The 21619-nt window shown below is 35.8% G+C and overlaps 1 protein-coding gene across 2 annotated transcripts in view; it reads left to right on the top strand.

Moving 5' to 3' along the window:
• The window catches only part of XPO4 (exportin 4), a 123981-nt gene extending 102362 nt beyond the window's left edge, over positions 1-21619 (top strand). For both annotated transcript variants that reach the window (XM_044249399.1, XM_044249400.1), the window contains exons 14-23: positions 1407-1566; positions 2066-2235; positions 3013-3187; positions 6138-6431; positions 7483-7663; positions 11260-11378; positions 12840-12970; positions 13516-13633; positions 14165-14257; positions 16616-21619. In XM_044249399.1, coding sequence (XP_044105334.1) covers positions 1407-1566; positions 2066-2235; positions 3013-3187; positions 6138-6431; positions 7483-7663; positions 11260-11378; positions 12840-12970; positions 13516-13633; positions 14165-14257; positions 16616-16813 — 1639 coding nt within the window. In that variant the 3' untranslated portion in view covers positions 16814-21619. The remainder of the gene's footprint in view (positions 1-1406; positions 1567-2065; positions 2236-3012; positions 3188-6137; positions 6432-7482; positions 7664-11259; positions 11379-12839; positions 12971-13515; positions 13634-14164; positions 14258-16615) is intronic.

Here is a 21619-nt window from a genome sequence, read left to right as displayed (position 1 = left end):
GTGTGAGCAGTAAATGAGTATAAAAATATATTAAGATAATCTGGGGAAATGAAATTGAAATGAAAACTTAAGGAGAAAAAAAATTTGAGGAAAAAGAAACAATGTAAAGTTTCTAACTGTTAAAGAAAAATATGTTTATTTTTCAAATGAATGATGGTGGGTATCAGAAAGAACACTGATAAATAAATTCCTGTTTATAAATTTAGAAAGTTACTGTAATTATTTAATTCAAATTCTGCTAGGCTGCAAGTTATATTATTTAAAACCATTCATTCTTATGAGAATAATCTGGTACATCAACTTAAATGTATTGTGAAGTCAAGGGGTATTTTTGTTCATATCTACCCTAAATTGCAATTCTTGATATAGGGAGTAGGTAATACATAGGGAAAAAGATGTTCTGGGGGTAGAGACTTAAAAACTACTGGTTTGGTGCAAGGAAAGAAATTATATCAAAAGAATGGAGTGATAAATAGTAGCTAGTACTTTGGAGACATCCAGTTGGATAAAGAACTGAAATATAAGATTTCATTATAAGGAGATAATTTCAGTCATCTTCAGAAGAGCAGTAAGCAAAAGTAGCAGAAGCCCAACTTCAGGTGATTAGAATCTCTGCTTTGGCACAGGTAGTCATAAAATGATTTTTAAATGGATTCTTTCAGTTACTCTCTTTCCTTCTTTGTGTTTTAGCTAAAGTCAAGTTAAATATATATCACTTCTGATTATGTTCTCTCCTACTCCCACCTCCAGAACGAAGACTTTCCAACTTAACTGCAGATCATGCTCTTTTATTGAAACCATATAACCATATGAATTATGTAGTGTAGGAGATGACACTTTCTTAGAGCACATCATTACAGAGATAAATTTTTTTAGCAAGACTTTTATTTTAAAATACCATTAAGAATCAAGTTTTTGTTAGGAAGTATTTAGGACTATCGGATTTAGAGACAAGATTCAGCCTTCAAAGTGTTTTAGATAAGTTGATTTCCAGATCCTCTACCATAAAATGACAAATGTATAAAAACAGCGCTAACCCATGGGAGGTTTGAGTAGTGATAAAGTGCTGAAGAATTTAGCATTTACTTTGAACTTTTAATTTTATGTATTTCTCCATTTTGAATGTGAAAAACATCTTTAGATGGTAACACTGAGACTTGCACATGCAGTACGACTTGCACAGAAGGTTGTCTCTATCCATGACTCTTCACTTTGTCTTGTTTCTTGCTTCCTGAAAGGTCAGCAGTAAAATGAGGCCTTTATGTACAACACAGCTGACGAAAATTTCAAGTGTAGCCTGGCCTAAATTCAGAGAGTTGAGAAACAGAAAAAGGACTTTTAAGAAAAAAACAAGATTAGACAGTCAATAAATAAAAGAATAAATGACTTCTTTTTTATACCTACAGGCTGTTATCTGCTGTTCTGAGAGTTTCAGAAGTTGAATCTCGAGCAATAAGAGCAGATCTCACTCATCTACTAAGCCCTCAAATGGGCAAAGATATTGTTTGGTTTCTAAAACGCTGGGCAAAGACTTACCTCCTGGTGGATGAGAAACTATATGATCAGGTCAGAATGTAAAACTATATGATCAGGTCAGAATGTAAAACTGACTTCGTTTGGATTTATGATGATAACAATTTTCTTGGTGATTTTCTCATCAACATATAATTAAGAGCTGAACATCTTCCACATTGATGAACGATTGAAGAGAACCATATGAATGGCGTGCAATTTTAATAACTTTCTTAGAGCACATCATTTGATTCAGCTTATTTTAGCTGTATTAATTTACAGATTACTATTGGGAATGGATTAATTTATGTTCTTTGTATTTGGTGTAAATATCATTTTGGTGTATTAATATGAAAGTAAAGTTGATGGGAAAATCACATTGGAAAATTAAGTGGATTGAGTATGTCTTTTTGGACTTAATAGAAATCAATACATTTAAAATTGATGTAAGTAGTACTTCAGATTTAGATGCTAATTTCTGTTTGACTTTTCAGTGGATTTCTTTTGAAGATGATCTTTCTTTCTGACTTTAAAAATTTTGTTTTCTCTTAAGATAAGTCTGCCATTCAGTACAGCATTTGGGGCAGATACAGAAGGTTCTCAGTGGATTATTGGCTACCTCTTACAAAAAGTCATCAGTAACCTCTCAGTGTGGAGTAGTGAGCAGGACCTTGCAAATGACACTGTGCAGCTCCTTGTCACTTTGGTGGAAAGAAGAGAAAGGTAAGCTGATTATAGGAGGAAGACTGTGTGTCTGTTGTCTGTAGTCTTTCAAGTGGCAGTTACCTGGTCCTAAAGTTCAGATAGGCCTTGCATTTTGGAGCAGTGTACTATATATATTATTATTATTATTATTGCTGTAAGTGCAAATACAGCTTTCGCATGTTACAGTTGAGGATTGTGTTGACTATTCAGGGATTTGGCATTAAAGAATCTTATGAGAAACATGTTTAATTCAGTAATTTATAGTTTTAAAAACACTAATACAGAATAATCTCATTTAATTTTTTCAGGTATCCTGTTCCATTTTAAAGATAAGAAAAACTTGATAATTTAATTATTTTGCAAGTTAAGAGCTTAGTGTTTTCTACAACTCTGGAAGAGTTTCTCATTTTTCTTACTACATAAGAATGTGATTGTACTACTCCTGGCATTGACTAACTCTTACTTAATTGAGTTTCTTGTAATTTACTAGGTATTGTTCCAAGCATTTCAACTACAGTATTTTATTTAATTATCGTATTGGTCTCAAGAGAATTAAGTCTATTATTATTGTTATTCCTATGTCATAGATGTGGAAACTAAGGAGAGTAAATAAATTTTATAGTATCAAATGACTAATGGGATTTGAGCGCAAAATTGTGTGACTCCAAAGTCTATACCAGGTTTATTGTACTGTACTTCAATAACTAATTAAATTTGGTTACCTTCCATTTTTGTTTGCTTAGTATACATATGATGTAAGTCATGCATCTTGTGTTTTGTTTTTTCTGCCTGTAGGGCAAACTTAGTAATTCAGTGTGAAAACTGGTGGAACTTAGCTAAGCAGTTTGCAAGCCGAAGTCCACCTCTGAACTTCTTGTCAAGTCCTGTGCAGAGGACATTAATGAAGGCTCTTGTTTTGGGAGGTTTTGCACATATGGACACAGAAACCAAACAGCAGTATTGGACAGAGGTAATAGTTCCCTTTATTTTGATAGCATCCTCTTACATCTTTCCCTGTGTGTTGCTGTAAAATACTCTGTGGGGACATAAACATGTCAGTTATACCTTTTTTTGATACTTTTCCATATGTCCATAACTGACATACCTGCATTCATGAAAACTTTGAATAGTACTAAGTATTTTGTGGTTTAGGCACACTTTGCCCACAACTCAAATGAAAGCCTAAAGAATCAGTGAAATAGCCCCTTGTTTTGAATGTGGAGATGCAAGTTAACCACATATTAGTTTGCTAGTACTGCCGCAACAAAATACCACAAATTTAGTGGTGTAAAAACAGAAATTTATTGTCTATAGACCAGAAATCCAAGATCAGGGTATTGGTAGGATTGGTTCCTTTTGAAGGCTGTGAGGGAGAAGCTGTTCCAGGCCTCTCCCCAAATTTCTGGTGGTTTCTGGCCGTCTTTGGCATTCCTTACGTTGTAGAAGCATCATCATAATCTCTGTCTTCATCTTCACATGACATTCTCCATGTGTGCATGTCTGTGTAAAGATATCAGTCATACTGAATCAGAGGCCCACCCTAATCATCTCTTCTTTATTTACTTATATCTGCAATATCCCTGTTTCTAAATAAGGCCTCTTTTTGAGGTACTTGGGGTTTGGACTTCAACATGTCAGTTTGAGGGGGGTACATAATTCAACCAATAACCACTGTGGACACATTGCCTTATGTAAATTAGCTTTAAATCAGGAACCAAGAGTTAACCAGTTTATGTAGGTGGATGGCCTGTAGTCCTTGTGACTAGAGTGCTGTTAATGTCTGAGAAGGGATACAGTAACAGAATTAGACTTCAGACCAGAATTTAAATAATTGTGCTCCTATATATATATATAGGCAGTACTAGCAAACTAATATGTGGTTAACTTGCATCTCCACATTCAAAACAAGGGGCTATTTCACTGATTCTTTAGGCTTTCATTTGAGTTGTGGGCAAAGTGTATATATATATATATATATATATATATATGGCTTTAAGATTTTTTATTTATTTATTTGACAGAGAGAGGTCACAAGTAGGCAGAGAGGCAGGCAGAGAGAGAGAGAGGAGGAAGCAGGCTCCCTGCTGAGCAGAGAGCCCGATACGGGACTCGATCCCAGGACCCTGAGATCATGACCTGAGCCGAAGGCAGCGGCTTAACCCACTGAGCCACCCAGGCGCCCCTATATATAGCTTTAAATAGAATTAAGATATCTTCATAAATATACATTTTCACTCAGGGCAGGACTGATTATCTGAAGTTATGTTCTCTGTTATGTACTCCTCTTAAGAGGAGTTAGAAAAGAGAAAAACAGGCAAGAGGTGTATGTTGGATTTGACCTGTAAAACAGAGGCAAATTGGAACCCACCAAACCAGACCAAATCTGGCCTGCTGTCACTTTATAAATAAGGTTTTATTGAAACTCAGTCATGTTCAATTGTTTACATTTGTATCTCCGGCTGCTTCTGTACTATTGTGCAATTGTAATTGGATAGTTGGGCCAGAGATGACATGTTCTGCAAAGTCTGTATTTAGTCTTTGGCCCTTTGGAGACTTAAATTTCATCTTTGGGGGTGGGGGCAGTTAACGAATTAGAAAGAGATGATCATGACAGAATTCTATGAATGGCATTGACTAAGTCATGTTCTGTGATTGGTGGTTGTTAGAAACTAAATTACTTCAGGAAGTGGTTTGACTTACATATATTGTGAAGTAATTTCCATAAGAAGTTTAGTCAACACCCATCTCATATAGATACAATAAAAAGAAAAAGCAAAAAAAATTTTTTTTTCTTGTGATGAGAACTCTTTTAAGCATTTTCATATATATCATACAGCATAATAATATGTATTAACTGTAGTCATCATGTTGTACAATACACTTCTAGTACTTACTTATTCTTACAACTATTTCCCTCCACCTCCACCTCTAGTAACTACAAGTCTGTTTCTTTTTTACAGAACATTTTTTTAACAAATCTTTTTCTGAAAGTTGGAATTTTTTGTTACTTTATTTTACTATTTTATTAAAATTCCTCATTGTAAGTAAGATCATATGGTATTTTCCTTTGTCTGAGTTACTTAAGATACACCCTCAAGGTTCATCCATATGGTTGCAAATGGTAGGATTTACCATTTTTTATGGCTAAGTATTCCGTTGCATATGTACCATAACTCTTTATCCATTCATCCATTGACGGACACTCAGGTTGTTTCCATGTCTTGGGAATTGTAAATAATGCTACAGTGAACGTGGGGGTACAGATGTCTTCTTAAGTTGCTGTTTTTATTTCCTTTGGATATATATCCAGAAGTGAAATTACTGGGTCATGTCGTAATTCTGTTTTTAATTTTTTGAGGGTCCTCCATACTATTTGCCATAGTGGGCGGCACCAGTTTACCATCCCCACTAGTAGTGCCCTGGGATCCCCTTTTCTCCACATCCTTGCTGGCATTTATCTCTTGTCCTTTTGATGATGGCCATTCTAAAATGAACGAGGTGATGTCATATTGTGGTTTTGATATCCATTTCCCTAATGACTAGTGCACTGTTATTTCTTTATGTAGGCCAGAATTTATGATGACCCTCAAAATGGGGAATGTTGGGATCCCTGAGTGGCTTAGTTGAGTATCCATCTTCATTTTGGCTCAGGTCATAATCTCACAGTCGTGTGATGAAGCCCCTTGTTGGGCTCTGTGCTTAAGATTCTCTCCCTCTCCTCCCCTACCCCTACTTGCACATGGACACACATGCTCTCTTTCTCTGCAAAATAAATAAAGTCTTTTAAATGGAGAATGTAACATGGTACAGTTTGTAATGCTTTATAAAGTGAGTATTTATCCAAGTTGAGGAAATAAAGTTGAAATAAATGAAACATGTGAATTAAACTTTAGAAAATTACGCTTTACTATCATTGATAGGTTCTTCAGCCACTTCAGCAGCGATTCTTAAGAGTGATAAATCAAGAAAACTTTCAGCAGATGTGTCAACAAGAGGAAGTCAAGCAGGAAATCACTGCCACACTGGAGGCCCTTTGTGGCATTGCTGAGGCTACCCAGATTGACAATGTAGCAATTCTTTTTAATTTTTTGATGGACTTCCTTACCAATTGCATTGGATTGATGGAAGTTTACAAAAATACCCCAGAGACTGTCAATCTCATAATAGAAGTTTTTGTTGAAGTTGCACATAAACAGATATGCTATCTTGGAGAGGTAAGTGCTTTCTTATTTTACCCCTTTAGGATTAGAACTCCTTAAAGTATAACAAAATAACAGATACTTTATTTTAAATTCAGTGAATACTATCTGAAATATTTTTGTGCCTCCAAAAGAGTTTTCAAAAAGACTTCAGAATTTTCTAGAAGAACTCAGAATTCAGAGGAAGTCTTATTGAAGGAATATAAATTACTGACCTAATACTGTTAGTAATAAGTAATTTTTTATATAATATGTTATTCTATCAAACTCAACCAAATGAGGAATATTTGATAAGACAATAGTAGAAAAATTTAATCAGTTTCTGTCTGTTGAAACTCTAAAGCTTAAAATTTTAAGTGGCAATTTGTGTCTTTGCTTTATAAATCAAATGGATATTTAGACACTGAATTCTTTTGTGATCAGTAAGCAAAGGTGCATTTTTTAATCCTTCTTAGAAATTATTTGGAAAGCTGTTTTAAAACTGTCTTAAAGGAATATATTTGTAATTGCCTGCAGATTAGTATAAATGTTGTTTTAAACCATTTCATAATGGGTTCCTGATTTGTACATTTTTTTGCTAGATCAAAGACACCTGCTCAAAAGTAAGATTTTATTTTATAAATATTACAAATGTAGTCACAGATGCATTACTGAGAGGGCAGACCATTGCCATTTATTCTGATGTTTAAGACCACTGTTTGGTACTCTCTGCTTTTGCAAGTTAAACAGTGTTAAATCTTAAAATAATAAATGTTATATAAGAAATTGAAACAGTAAAAGTACAGCAGTTCTGCTGCCAAAATATTATTCTCTCTCTAGTATGTGCAACAACAACAAAAAATAGGATGTCAGATTTTGTTAGAAACTGCTAATTTTTAAAATACAACTGCAGTCTTTAATATATGCTTTTTCATTTTTCTTAATGTTTTATAATAGTTTAAAACAAGTATTTGAGCTACTCTTGGGATTCAGAGTAAATTTATTAGATTATAGTTTCTTTTAGGGCTTATATTTTTTCCAAACTAAGTTCTTCTTAGTAGTGTAATTTATGCACATTCTCTTACAGTCCAAAGCTATGAACCTATATGAAGCCTGCCTTACTTTGCTGCAAGTATATTCTAAGAATAACTTAGGGCGACAAAGAATAGATGTTACAGCGGAGGAAGAGCAATACCAAGACTTGCTTCTCATTATGGAACTTCTTACTAACCTTCTATCAAAAGAATTCATAGATTTCAGTGATACAGGTAAGATGCAGTGTAATGGTTTTAAACTCTTTATTGTTTTTTTTTAAAGCAAAGGATTATTTTTAAGTGAAATTTTATGAGAAAATTCAGTTTATAAAATCATGAAAGTTGGTCTTTTTGGTTGAAGCAAAGGGGTAGGACCAACATCCCTTCCTGCTTGGCTCTTCCCTTATAAGAATAATAGTAATTATCTTGTATTTATTAGGTTCTTAAAAATGCTAAGCACTATTTATATCACAAAGGCAAGAAATAAGTATCATTGTTACACTCATTTTGTTGATGAGGAAATAGGCACAGAGAAAGTCATGTCATTTGCCTGCAGATCAATAGCTAGTAAGTTGCAGGACTGGCAGGCCTAGCATCTGAATGGGATGCCAGAGGCCAGTCTTTTCTGAGGTACGCTTTATTTATTTATTTTTTAAGATTTTATTTATTTGAGAGGGAGAGACTGTGTGTGTGAGTGAACATGAGCAGGGGTGAAGGGGGGCAGAGGTAGAAGATGACTTCCCACTAAGCAGGGAGCCTGATGTGGGGCTTGATCCCAGTACCCTGGGATCATGATCTGAGCCGAAGACAGCTGCTTAACTGACTGAGCCACACCAGTACTCTGGAGTTATATTTATTGACCACATCACTCCCTTGTGTCTTCTGAGGTAGCTATCAGCCAAAATTGTAGCACTTTCCAGATTGCAGCTTGGTTTAGAATCCTTGTTGGGATGAGTAACACTGAATTCTGGAGCTGAGAGGCCATACTTGGAAGACTTAACTTAGGGAGGGTCTCACAGATAGCCTGACCTTGGGAAAGTCAATTCGCCTTCTTCATTTATTCTGCTAAAGTGGGTATGTAATAAATGCTTTTTGAAGTGTCTTCAAAAGCTACAAAGTATCATGGTGCCTAGCATTGTTCCCCCGCAACCAGAAGGTTAAAAGCAAATTGTTATTACAGGGAAGAACTTCATTACTAATTGAAACATCACTTATTTACATAGTTTTCCTTCACTTGCCTCTTAACCCACTGCCAACCTTGCCTTAAAACCCAAGGGATCTTGTTTTCTTAGAGAAAAATGAATCCTGTCTAGGGCCTTCTTTCATACTTTGTGCAGACATTCACAGTTGTGGACACTTCTGATATCCTTGTAAGATTCTCTTTCTGAGTTGGGTGCTGTGACATTCCACTTTAACCCAGTACTTGAGATTCTGCCTTCTCTGTTTCCTTTATTAATTTATTTTCCTTATTCCTGAACAATAGGTTTTTGTGATGTCTGCCCCTACCCTAAGCACTACCAGTTTTACAGTCCAGAGGGTTTACTCTCCTTCACAGTTAATAAGGCGTATCTAGGAAAGAAGCACCATCCTGCACTTCCCCTCAGTGAATTCTTTCTATACCAAAGCCTCAGCTGCCCGTCTGTATCTAGGCCCAGCCTCTCACCAAGTGTCATTCCTATGTTTTCTGATTTGTTTAGGTTGACGCTTCTCCATCCAAGAGTTCTTAACCTTTTCTAGAGCACATGTTCCTTTAAAATCTGAAGTAGTTACTGAGCCTTTCCCTTAAAAAGTGTATGTTACATCAGCCTCAGAGCTTTACCGAAGGTTAATAGTTGGTTGTGAAATCTTGGGAACTAAGCTATAGACTTTCCAGGGCTATAAAGCCCTAGGTCAAGAACCTTGTGCTCTGAGGAGTCTGACTCAAAGTTAAGAGCTTGTATTGAAAGGGTTGGGAGGGCTGTTACACGTTGTGGAGAGGGAAAAGGCATCCCACTTATCAGTTTGTGGTGCAGTCTGCCATTCTAAGAACACATTATATAGATGAATGGCAGATTTTCACAATAAAAAGTCGAAAAGATGAAAAGAAACAGCATTAGCTGATAAAATAGGTGACAAAAAGGAAAGTGATAATTTAAGTAATTATTTTTAAAATATAATTGAGATAAAATAGAAAATACTTTAAATATTATGAAATACAACTTATATTGTAGGTAAGTGGAAATGGGCCTCTGCTCTATATTCTTGAATCCTTAGGAAAGCTTGTGGCTGGAGAGCTGTGTCCCACCAAGCACAAGGCAGGATGTTTTATACAGTCCTGAGAGCCCTATCTTTTAGGAGCAAGCCCTGGGAGTTGGGTGGGAGCTTGAGGATCAGCTTCCCAGGGCTCCAGAGCAGGCACAGGTTTCCTGCTAGATGCAGTTGAGGTTCACCAGTGCCTGGCTTCAGAACATGCCATTTTTCCAACTGGAGGAGACTCCTAGGGAAGAAGGTCACAGGCTGGAAAAAGTCATTTTTAAGTAGAAATGCCTTTTTTTTTAAAAAAACCTGACTTTACCTTTTTTGTTTGTTATACAAGTAATTTGCTCTTAGTAGAAAAATTTTGAAGTTCAGAGATAGAAGAATCATCCATTCTTTGACATAATCTAGAGTCAAATATAAATGGGATTGTGGTCATTGCCCTTTTAGTTATTTTGTATAATTTTGTGATCATACTCTAAATACAATTTTATATTCTGCCTTTTTTGTCAATGTGTTGTTAGCCTTTTCCTTGTCATTAAGATTTTTCATGGCTTTTCATGGCTGCATGGTGTTTCACATTTTGGAATTTAACCTGATTTTCCTAATACTGGACATTTGGAATATGTATGATTTTGCTCTTATAACTGGTAATGCAGCAATCGCTTCTGTGGACAAATCTCTCTCTGAATTTCTGATTATATCTTTAGTACATACAGTGCTCAATAGGCTTTTAATGAATTACTTTTGAAGGTAACTGTTATACTGTATCCTCACCAACATTTAAATGTATTAACATTTAAAAGTCTTTTTAATGAATCAGAAGTAGTATCTTTTAAAAATTTGCATTGTTTCATTAATGAGTAGAATGAACTGGGTTTTTTTTGTTTTTTTTTTTAAACTTTGTAAAAAGATTTTATTTGTTTGTTTGAGAGAGTGTGAGTCTCAGAGCACAAGCAGGGGAGAGGGGTGGAGGGAGAGGGAGAAGCAGACTCCACCCTGAGCAGGGAGCCCAGTGTGGGGCTCTATCCCACAACCCTGGGATCACGACCTGAGCCAAAGGTAGACACTTACAAGCTTGAGGTACCCAGGCACCTGAATGAACTATTTTTCACTGGGCTTCTGGTTTTGTTAGGTGTTTGTGGATTTTGCTCACTTACTTATTTAGGTCTTAGGAGGATTCTTAATTTATATGCATTTTTTTAATAGATTAAGGATAATAACCCTTTTTCATATCAGTAGTTATTTTTGACTGCTTTTTTTTTCATGTAACATTTTAATTTCTTCGTTTTCCCCCATAGCTTTATAGCATAGAAAAATTTCATACAGCTAGGAGATAAAATAAGTATTACTGTGGAAATTGTTTAACTTACGGTATAGTGTGTCAGTGGAATAAGTTTTACTTTACTTTTATCATTGTAGAATAATAACATAAACACAGAATATCCTCATATCCTCATCATATATTCAGAGATCTTAAAAAGTAAAATATAAAAGGATGAACCAGGGCAAAAGTAGGATAGAATATATCTAATTCTATTGGCTTATTGATGTTGCAATTCTAAGACAGCTTTTTTTTCCCGCTCCCCCCATAGATGAAGTGTTCAGAGGACATGAGCCAGGGCAAGCAGCAAACAGGTCTGTGTCTGCAGCTGATGTTGTTTTATATGGAGTGAACCTAATTCTGCCTCTGATGTCACAGGATCTTTTGAAGGTAATTGAAGACAGTGAATGTGAGCATCCAAAGTGTGTATGTTTGGAGTTAAGATGTTTTAGACAAGAATACTCCTGATTTCATGAAGGGGGTATAAGTACCTGTTTATCTGTTAAGTACACACGAAAACTAGAATTTTAAGTTCCTATTGTGTGTCATTCACACTCCTGTATGCAGCTCAATGCGCAGTTTATGTCCTCATTTAATCATGGCCCAGAGTCCTGCATTCACTGATGATTAGTGACAGAAAAAAATGGTTCTTTTAGAAACTTAGTTCTAATGTTGGCAGTTCTGATTCCCTCATCATTAAGTTGTCATTAGACAACTTAAGTTATATGTTTGGGTGTATTCCACTGATACTTCTGAACATTATTCTCAGATGTGAGGGATTGAGCTGTAGAAGGCATTTTCTATCCACCCCATGTAGAAGTGGGATGGTAAAAAACCAAGACTACCACAGTTTTTAAATTTGTGTACGTTCTGATAACCTCGTATCTTGGTTTCAGCAGTCAATATCGGTGGTGATGAGTCCGTCTTTTCTTCTTCCTTTAAGTACCACAGGGGAGAAGAGTCTCTTTTGTGAGTGTCATAGAGGGTAAAGATGAGGACAAAGCTGTGGCTGGGAAGGAAATGGGAAGTGTGTGCATGTGCGTATGTTTGGAGCTCACACAAGGTGGAGTGGGAGAGGAAAAGAGAAGTCAGTCATGGGAAGGAAGAAGACAGAGGTTGAGAAGTGGTTGAAAGTTGGGGTTTAAGAATAGAAGGTTCTGCCAGATTCCCATAGAGTGGGCTGGGACCACATACTTCTTTCCTTGAGAAATGTTTTTAGGAGAGGATTCTGAAGCCCTGTTAGCCAAGTATTCATGTAGCTACCAGTAGTAGGGGGATGTTTAGTAAGTTCTGTATATTGCTTTTCTTTTAGGATTTTTGGTTTGGTTTTGAGAGTTTTTTCTCATCAAATAGACCGTTAAACAGTTAGATGTGTATTAAGTGTACATTGCCTGCTTTTTACTTCAGTTTTCCAGGACTGTCAGCCAACTTTTGGAAGTGTGAAGGAGTGAATATTCTATTCTATACATAATCTTAACAATTCGTATTTCTCTAACATGCTGGAATGCAAATAAACACATTTGCAAAAGGGTTTTAATCATAGGTCATTTAATAATTTGAAATTTGGCTGTTTTGTCTACTTTTCAAGGTAAAGAGGCTATCTGCAGTTGGCTGTAGCTTTTATTAACTGTCCAGAAGATAATTGTTCCTACTATGTATTACTTTTGTATACTAAAATATTCCCTTTATTATAATTTATTTTTACATTTAATTTGGTCTTAATGTTTTCTGTATCTTGAATATGTTTTCAAGACATCATTGTACTTTAAGTTTGTTGGTTATTACTTTATTTACTGCATTAATGAATATAGAAATTAGATACCAGTAAGCATCTAAATATTTCTTTTTCAGTTTCCAACCCTTTGTAATCAGTACTACAAATTAATCACATTTATCTGTGAGATTTTTCCTGAAAAAATACCACAGCTTCCTGAAGATCTTTTTAAAAGTCTGATGTACTCTTTAGAACTAGGAATGACATCATATCCTTTAACTGAGTGTCATTATCATTTGTCACTTGGGGAAAAAAATCTTACCTTAAAGAAGTTTTTTAAATTTGTATTTTTTTAAAAATTTATTTTGTGTTTTAGTTGTATTTCTTTAGAAAGCAGTCATCTCTTTAACTACCTTAGTTCTGTGTTTCTTTTGTTAGTTTGCCTCACCTTGTTCTCCTTTCACAGATCCCACAGGTGTTTGGTGCCTGATCCCGAAGTCACTCTTTTCGTTAAGAGCCCCAGTTAGTAATGTCATATACTGTTGCTGAGTCTCTGATCTTAGCTACCGGATAGGAGAGAAAAGAAAGACTTTTTATCAGTTGTGTCCTCTTGATCAGAAACACTAGAAATCTATAGTCCAGCTCCCATTTAGAACCACTGGAAACCTTTTCTCACATAATGGTGTATAGACATACTGCATGCTAACCTACTCCCTTATCTGTATTCAGTCCTAGAATTTGCTAATAGCTATAACTTTTTAATCTTCAATTAAAGTCAAATATATCTAGTTTGTCCTTGACCTTCATGATCAGAATGAGTTCGGAGGTTTGCCAGCTTTGCCTGGAAGCTTTGACACCGTTAGCTGAACAGTGTGCTAAAGCACAAGAAACAGATTCACCTCTTTTTTTAGCAACACGGCACTTTCTTAAGGTAAGAGGTTTGGGTAGCCTGTCGTGAAAAAATCTGCTTTAATAATTAAGGTCTTAATTTAATAATTATGGTCTTAATAAAGATAGGATTTTGAGGCCTTTCATGTTACTTAAAAAGACTCCTATAGACTTCCTATGCGACCTGCACCCCAAAGTGCTTGTAAATCTTCATTCAGATGAGGAAATGCTTACATCATTCATAAAGCAGGAAATCATTACTTTTTGTTCACTGTGCTTTCTGGCTATAATTCCCTGAATACATTATTCTCTGCTATTGTGTGTTTTTGAAAATCAGAGTGGTTAAAAGTAACAGGGAATTTGGTCACTTGATGATTTCGTTTATCACAGCAAGAGGTAACAGCCCCTTATGGTTGGATTTTTAAAAAACTTTTCTTTAATTTTCAGATTTATTTAATAAGTAAGAACAACTACCACCCCTCTTTTTTTTTTTTTTTTTGGAATGGGGAGGGGCTGGAAGACTGTATGATAATCATATATTTTTATTTAGATGTTTTATGTTGTATACTTTCAGCTGGTTTTTGATATGCTGGTTTTGCAAAAGCACAACACAGAGATGACCACTGCAGCCGGTGAAGCTTTCTACACATTGGTGTGCTTGCATCAGGTACTGGACACAAGTGTTTTCATGGGACTCTGCTCATTTTTTTTAGCAAGGAGATTATTCATACAGACAGTGGGCCTTTAAAACTTGTAGTTCTTAGAGAATCTGTGACTCATTGCTTCTGTTCTGTTTTGGTGAGGCTGTATTTATTTCCTTGTCACTTCTGACTTTCTGTGTTTATTTGACAGTCTGTTTGTCAGTTAATAAGGACTTCTTTTCCTTTCTCCACTGTTGTGAATCATCATTTGCATTGATTGCTGCCCTAAAGCTTTTCCTTAAACAAGTGCTAGAAACCAGGAATCAGCCTGAATGAATAGTAGTGACATGGTTTTTGTTCTTGAGGAACTCATAGTACAAGGGAGACCAGATGAGTAAGACTGTGGACCCAGAGGAGTTTGTCTTAGGAAAACATGGAAATCAGCAGTGTGTATTTTCTGTCACAGTATTCAAAGTGTATTACTTCATATTGCACTATGGAAAAGAATATATTGTTTCATTTTATTTTGTTCAGCCTTTAAAGACTCTGAAGTACTCATTCACTGGGGGTTAATATAATGGAAGAAAAGTTACGCTAGCTCACCTGTCCCTTCCCTATTCCAGTATTCCAATATTTCAGTCCCTTCCCTAGTCCCTTCAGATATATGAGAAAAACTATATTGGGTCATCCATCAGCTGCCTTAGTTACCCAACACTCCTTTCCCCTTTTTTGGTCTCCCCACCCCCACCACCAAGCACATGTAAATGTCCCTCATGACTAAGTGATTTACTTTTTTTTACTATTGTTATTACAAAAAGGCTTTGGCGTGTTTTTTTTTTTTTCCCCCCCGTCCTTGTTTAGAGTCCATAGTATTTGCTGTGAGTGGCACTTGGAGTTTGATTTTATTTACCTGTTTAATAAAGATAGGATTTTGAGGCCTTTCGTGTTACTTAAAGACTCCCTATAGACTTCCTATGCGACCTGCACCCCAAGCTGAAGTTATTCTGGGACTTCAGGTCTTGTGTTCTGTAGGTACTACTTTCTGCAGATGGTGCCCACCTCAGGTCTGTGGCTTTTTGCTGTCCTCTTACTTCCTTATTGCTTAGTAGGAGGATAGGTGTCTTTTCCCTGTAGATATAAGCCATTGCATTTCAGTTGCCTTAAAAAAAAAAAAAAAAAAAGATTTACACATTGTAGAAAGGAGAGCAGGGCTTTAGGTTTGGCTAATATAAAATCTTGCTGGGTCTGGCCCTAGAGGGGCTATCATTTTGGGAAATGATTTGAGTTTATACTCACTCCTCTGTGAGAGGTCTGTTCCTTGGATAGAGCACTTCAGGTGGCCATCCTGGTTTCATGCTTGTAGGTCAAGGATGGCTACTGTGCCTTACTCTTCCTTTCCAAACGTAATTAACATTTCATTTCACCATTTGGGATATCATGATATCCCAAGGAGCTAATGAAAAGTAGTGTCAGGTCCCTTTTTTTCTTGAAAAGCTGTTTTGTTTGAATGTCCCTTAACCCCACACCTACTCCTCTATATAAGGCTTTTATATAGAGGGCATTAGAAACAGAATCTCTACACATACACCCCCACCCCACTCCCATGTTCCTGTGTTTCTTATTCTCTTTCTCCCAGAGCCATTGGGTCCATTACTGGTTTGGAGCTACATTTGGTCAAAGTGTCCTGCTTCCACCTTGAGAAAGGACTGAAATACAGTCCTCCCACTATGCCACCTCCTTACAAACAACTCCTGTCTGCCTTTGTGTGACTCTGCTGTCCTCAGAACTGAGTCGACAGGATGTCTATATAAACCTCTGGAAAACTGTTGAAAGTCAGGTTGCAGACTTAGGTTATATATAAAATGCAAAATAAATATGAAAAATGTGCTTGGAAAACAGAGAAGAGGAACACAGCAACATTGGTAATTGTATGACTTCTGGAGCCAAGCAGCCTGGATTCTTGCTGTAAAAGCAGTGCAATCAAAAAAAAAGGGGGGTGCAGTGCAGTCTTGGACATATTACTTCTATCACTGTATGTAAGAACTTCATCTATGGAACAGAAGTATAAACAGTACCTACCTCATAGGATTGTTATAAAAAGTGAGTTATGAATGTAAATGACTGGAACAGTACTTGAAATATAAACTTTCAGTAAATGTTAACTGTTAAAAAGAGTTGTCATGATCATTTCACGATGTATTTAAATATGGAGTTATTATGTACATAAACTAATATAATGTTATATGACAGTTATACTTTAATATAAGAGAAAAGACCTGTTACATCCTGCCTTTCAGAATTCCACAAGGCAGTACCTGATGTGATTTATTGTGTGACATTTGAAGAAGATAAATGTTCTTATGTGTACTTTATCTCTTCAATAGGCTGAATACTCTGAATTGGTTGAAACATTACTGTCAAGTCAACAAGACCCAGTTATTTACCAGAGATTAGCAGATGCCTTCAACAAACTCACTGCAAGCAGCACTCCTCCTACGCTAGATCGGAAGCAGAAGATGGCCTTCCTAAAGAGTTTAGAAGAATTTATGGCAAATGTTGGTGGTCTCCTTTGTGTAAAATAAACAACAAAACTTTATGCATAATTTAGATCTTTCTGCAAAGTGCACTGAATTGCTAAAAGCTGACTTGAGTCTTGTCCTGTTCTTCAGTTCCTTGGCCATTTTGGATTTCAGAGAGCCTGAAAGTTTGATATTTGATGCAGTGAAACAGGAGAGGTCACTTTGAATCAGCTTCTGCTGTTGGGTGTTAGCCACAATATGTCATATATGTCTTGTAGATTTTGAATGGTGATTTAGGATTTTCAATTCCATATATGTGCAAACAGATATGGCACCATGAAATGCATATTCAGTGCCTTTCCCCCCTTATCAAAACATTAGGTGGCTAGCCAAAGTTTAGAATTTTTGTTAAATTAAATATTAGATGGACATATGCTCCCTGTTATTTCTCAAAATGTTGTCCATAGATCACCTGCATCACTCAAGGAGCTGGTTGAAAAGGTAGTTCTTGGGTCCAACTGTAAATCCTCAGAGTCATAATTTCTCTGTGTTGGGCCTTGGATTCTTCATCTTAATAAGCCCCTCCTCTTTGCCACCCCAAAAGTTTTGAATCAATGCAAAAGACATTGGAAACTCCTAAGAGGTTTTGTGCTTTCAGACTTTTCCTCCCTTTGATGATAAGGTTTATAATTGAGCAGGAAGAAGACACACCGGGTGTTTGTTGGCTTCTTAGAGCACACGCTCTCGCTCTTTCTTTTTTGTAACATCCCTGGTGTCGCAGGTTTTGTATAATGCAGGTCTCTAATCATACTCTGATGCCTGAACTTAAGGAGGAAAATACATGTATATTTTTGTTCCATAAAAAGAACTTTAGGAACTGTAGCCATTTCATTGCCTTAATTTTAAGAAGAAAATACAAAAAAGAGCAGATTTGTTTTAGTAAGAAATCAAGTCTTGATGCTTCAGAGTTGGTTTAGGGTGTTAGCTGCTATGAACCTGGTGCCCTTTTGATCGTGTATTTATGTGGGTTTATGAGTGAAATGAAAGGCTCATTCATTTGTAGTCTAACTTTTTGAGTATGTATCTCTTCAGCCATGTAGCCATGGCTAATCTATCTGAATGGCTTGCTTAAGCAATAACTATTTTAAAGGATGTGAATTACTGATTCATACAGACTATTATACATTGGGGCATTAGGGGCAATAATTATGCTAGAGTGGACATTCTCCTCATTTCACAGGAGCCATGTAAATTTAATTTAAGAGATTGAAAAATTCCTATTTAGATCCTCTAGTTTGACTTTTCTAATCAGGACTTTTGTACTGCTGCCATGCTCCACTTAATTCTATGTGCCAGCTTAAATTATGGAAATGAAAGCTAATTTATAAACTGCAGCATATGAAACTCTGCCTACTTCAGTGTCAGAAATCCCACAGCACAGTGACAGAGGACTGTGGTGCAGGCGCACTCTGCAGCTGTGCTTCCAAGGGGTGGGCTTTCTCCTTCTGTGTTCTTGAACACGCTCAACTGTCCTTCGAATGTAGTGTTGATATCTGAATTGCATATAGTATATGCACCTTCACATGAGATGCTGTGCAAAACTTTGTATGACTCTGTGCTACTAACAATTATAGTTAACAAAACTGGAGCATCAAAATTAACACCCACCCCGTGCATGTGACGTTAGACACGAGTGAATGCAAAGCCTGGGGCCGTAACTTTGTAAGGAACATTACTCTTAATTCTATCACTGTTAAATAACAACTGAGGTGGAACAAAAATATTTTAAAAGACAGGTAGGAAAAAACTAACATCACTCTTCATGAAATACACATACTATATTTTTAAAAATACTTCAAACAAGTGCATTTATTTTTTAATTTCTTCTTTTCTCCCCTTAACGTGAAGTCTGATGTGGCAGTGTTCTTGGTGTTTTATGTTTCCCAGCTCCCTAATGCTTTCTCAGTAGTTGTGAGCTGTAGGTATCTGTGTGTTAAGTAATATAGTCCCTTTGCCAAAGGATGCTGAAATATGCAACTGACTGGGTGGGTCTGCTGGCCATGACAAAACTATAATCAGATTGTTAAGAGTAAAGGTGAGTAGGAAAGAAATGACTTGTTAAATAAAAAGGCATCAGCATTTAATAACTTTTCTATAGACAGAAATGTATCTGCTGAATTGGTCCAGATGTTATTACAATACTGCAGTTTCATTAGATCAGTTTCAGTTAAAGTGAGATTTACTTCATATTGGACCAAATGATACTTCAGTATCTCCAGAATGTTGTTTAGTGGCAAATGGGAAAAACAGCCACCACCATTTTCTAGGTAATGGGGGAGCAACTTTAATTGTAATGGCTAAGACTTCTTTTCAGGGTGTTTGTGTATGTTTGTCTGGTTGAATATTTGCTTAGTTTGGGTCCTTTGTTTTACTTTGTCCAGTTTTGTCTTTGGCTGTGTTTCCTGGCTCTGGTTTTGAGGGGTTTTGTTTCAATGCTCTTGGCCCAGTGGATATAAAGAACATTGGCTTAATTCCAGTAAATTGGTTTATATTATTAAACTAAGTTGTTAAAAAGAGTTTTAAAAACAAAAATATTATTTTTGTCCCCCTTTTTATATGTTAAAGGGACACTGTTGAAGAATTTTGTGTTTTACAAAATTTCTGTTGTTCATATATAGTATCCTTTAACTTACAGTTTTCAGTTCATTCTTTATTTGACTTATTTCTGTTTTTATTTTCCTTTCCCATTTGTTTCCCAAACAGAGTCTCTACAGAGTCTCTACAGAGTCCCGCTGCACAATCACTAGGGACTTGGTCCTTTCACAATTTGTATCCATGTAACAGCACCTGTAACTGTGTTCTTTGTAGCTCTGTTAAAAAGATTAGTTTGTCTTTACAGTCCTTCTGGATAGGTGGCTGCCTGGGTAGCTAAACTATTTGGCAGTATTTGACAGTGTCCTTCTCAACACATTTATCCCGGTCTTTCTGCCTTGCTGTCTCTTAATCTCTTGGAAGACAGGGGGAGCATGTTAACATCACTGCATTGAGTTTTTTTGTCTGGTATAAAGTATGACATGTTAAAAAAAAAAAAAAAAAAACTTTGCAATAGTTCTCAAATTTTAAGAATTTAGTCTTATTTCATTGTAAACCATGTATCTAATTACATTACATTGCTCTGTTCAGATAAGATGGTTACATCTTTTTTTTTTTTAGTTTTTACTTCACAACCAAGCATCTCTATTATTATAACTTCCCCCTCCAGCCAGCAATATTTAACACTCCCCTTACAGTCTTTGATTGAATTTTCTCTTTTACCAAGACATCGAGTCTTTGTCTTTCTAATATCACCATATTTCCCATTTCGGTTAATACTTATATGAATCCCTCAAGTATTGAAGAGAACTATCTTTCAGTTTCAAGGATTTCAGGTTTGAGTATCCTAGTATTCACTGTCAGTTGAACCCTTAAAAAACCCTTTTAAAACAGTTTTACTTGTTTCTGTTTGCCACTTCCATCATTAGGGGTGGTTGTCATTAGACCTTATAAGTTAGCTGTCTCTGACAGATAATTATTATTATTGGTTCCTGAATAAAATATTAACTGTTAAAGCAGAAGGAACCTCAGAACTTCTTAGTGTTTGTGGTTTTTTTTTTTTTAACAGAATAAGGAACTGACTTGATGTAAGTTTTTTAACATAATTTTCTATAAATTCTTCTACAAAACAGCATAGCTGATTTGAGGATATAATAATGTTTTAAATTATTTTAAAATACAAGTGGGTATTCTCTGATTTGGTAAAACACTACATTTAAGAATTCTTCAGAAGTTGATTTTCTAAAATTAAAAAATGTCCAAATTAGGCATGTTGCTGAGCTCAAATTAATTTGAAATACCCTGGTGAAAGCTGAACTTTAAATATTTAAATTTAGATGTGAGAAATATGAAATATTCCTCATTGATGATAATGGGAACCCATAACATACTTAGCCAAAGAATATATTTGGTTCAGGTAAAGATACCTAATAATGGGCATCCATTCTTTTTTTAAAGAGGATGGATGAAGTAATCTGTTTCTGGCCTGTAACTCTCTCTACTTTTGGATAGACTGAAATATTCCACGACCGCTTCAGTGGTGTTTGGGAGGTGCAGCTGGCACGTTAGACTTCTTAGACTCCATCAGAAACCATCTTCATCCACCTCACCCAATGGGGTTTGTGCTTCACTTATTCCCAGGCCTTTCCACCAGTAGAGAGAATTTGTTGTTTCTTTTTCAACATATATTCTTAGGCCTCTTAGCTATTAAGAGCTATCAGATGTGTACTAATAGCATATTTTCCTAACCTGAAATTAAAAATACTGCATCTGCACCATGTACCTGATGGGGATCTGACCTCAAGTGTGTTCTGAGCCTAGGCTTCCTGGCGTGGTGTCTTTTTTACCACATAAGATTATGACAGATTGCAAATACTGGTATTAATGATTTGGTTCTCTGTACAAAGAAAGAAGCTCCATGCAGTGAGTTTGTGGTTTAGTGGTCACAAAATGTTAGCACTGCTACCATTCAGCACGTGTAAAATTTTTTAAATTTATAAATATTAAAATTTTAAACTTACACTAAGACTTTTCAGTTTTTTTAAGAAACCCAGGGATGAGTATACTGTTTAAATATTTACCTCTATTAACATTACTGAAGGTATAAAGTTGCATTTAATTTTTCAAAAGATGCTACAGTATGATTTTAGGAAATAAATCAAGGCTATGTATTGAGCCAGTTACAAGCTGAATATCAAATTGATAAAATTTTATTTGTATTTTTAAAATCCATAAATGGGAGTTAAATGTGTCTTTTCACTAAATATTTTTATTACA

Source organism: Neovison vison, chromosome 5 (genome assembly GCF_020171115.1).
Source record: "Neovison vison isolate M4711 chromosome 5, ASM_NN_V1, whole genome shotgun sequence".
NCBI lineage: Eukaryota > Metazoa > Chordata > Mammalia > Carnivora > Mustelidae > Neogale > Neogale vison.
Note: the sequence above shows the minus strand (reverse complement) of the source record. Positions and strands in the feature narration are given on the sequence as shown.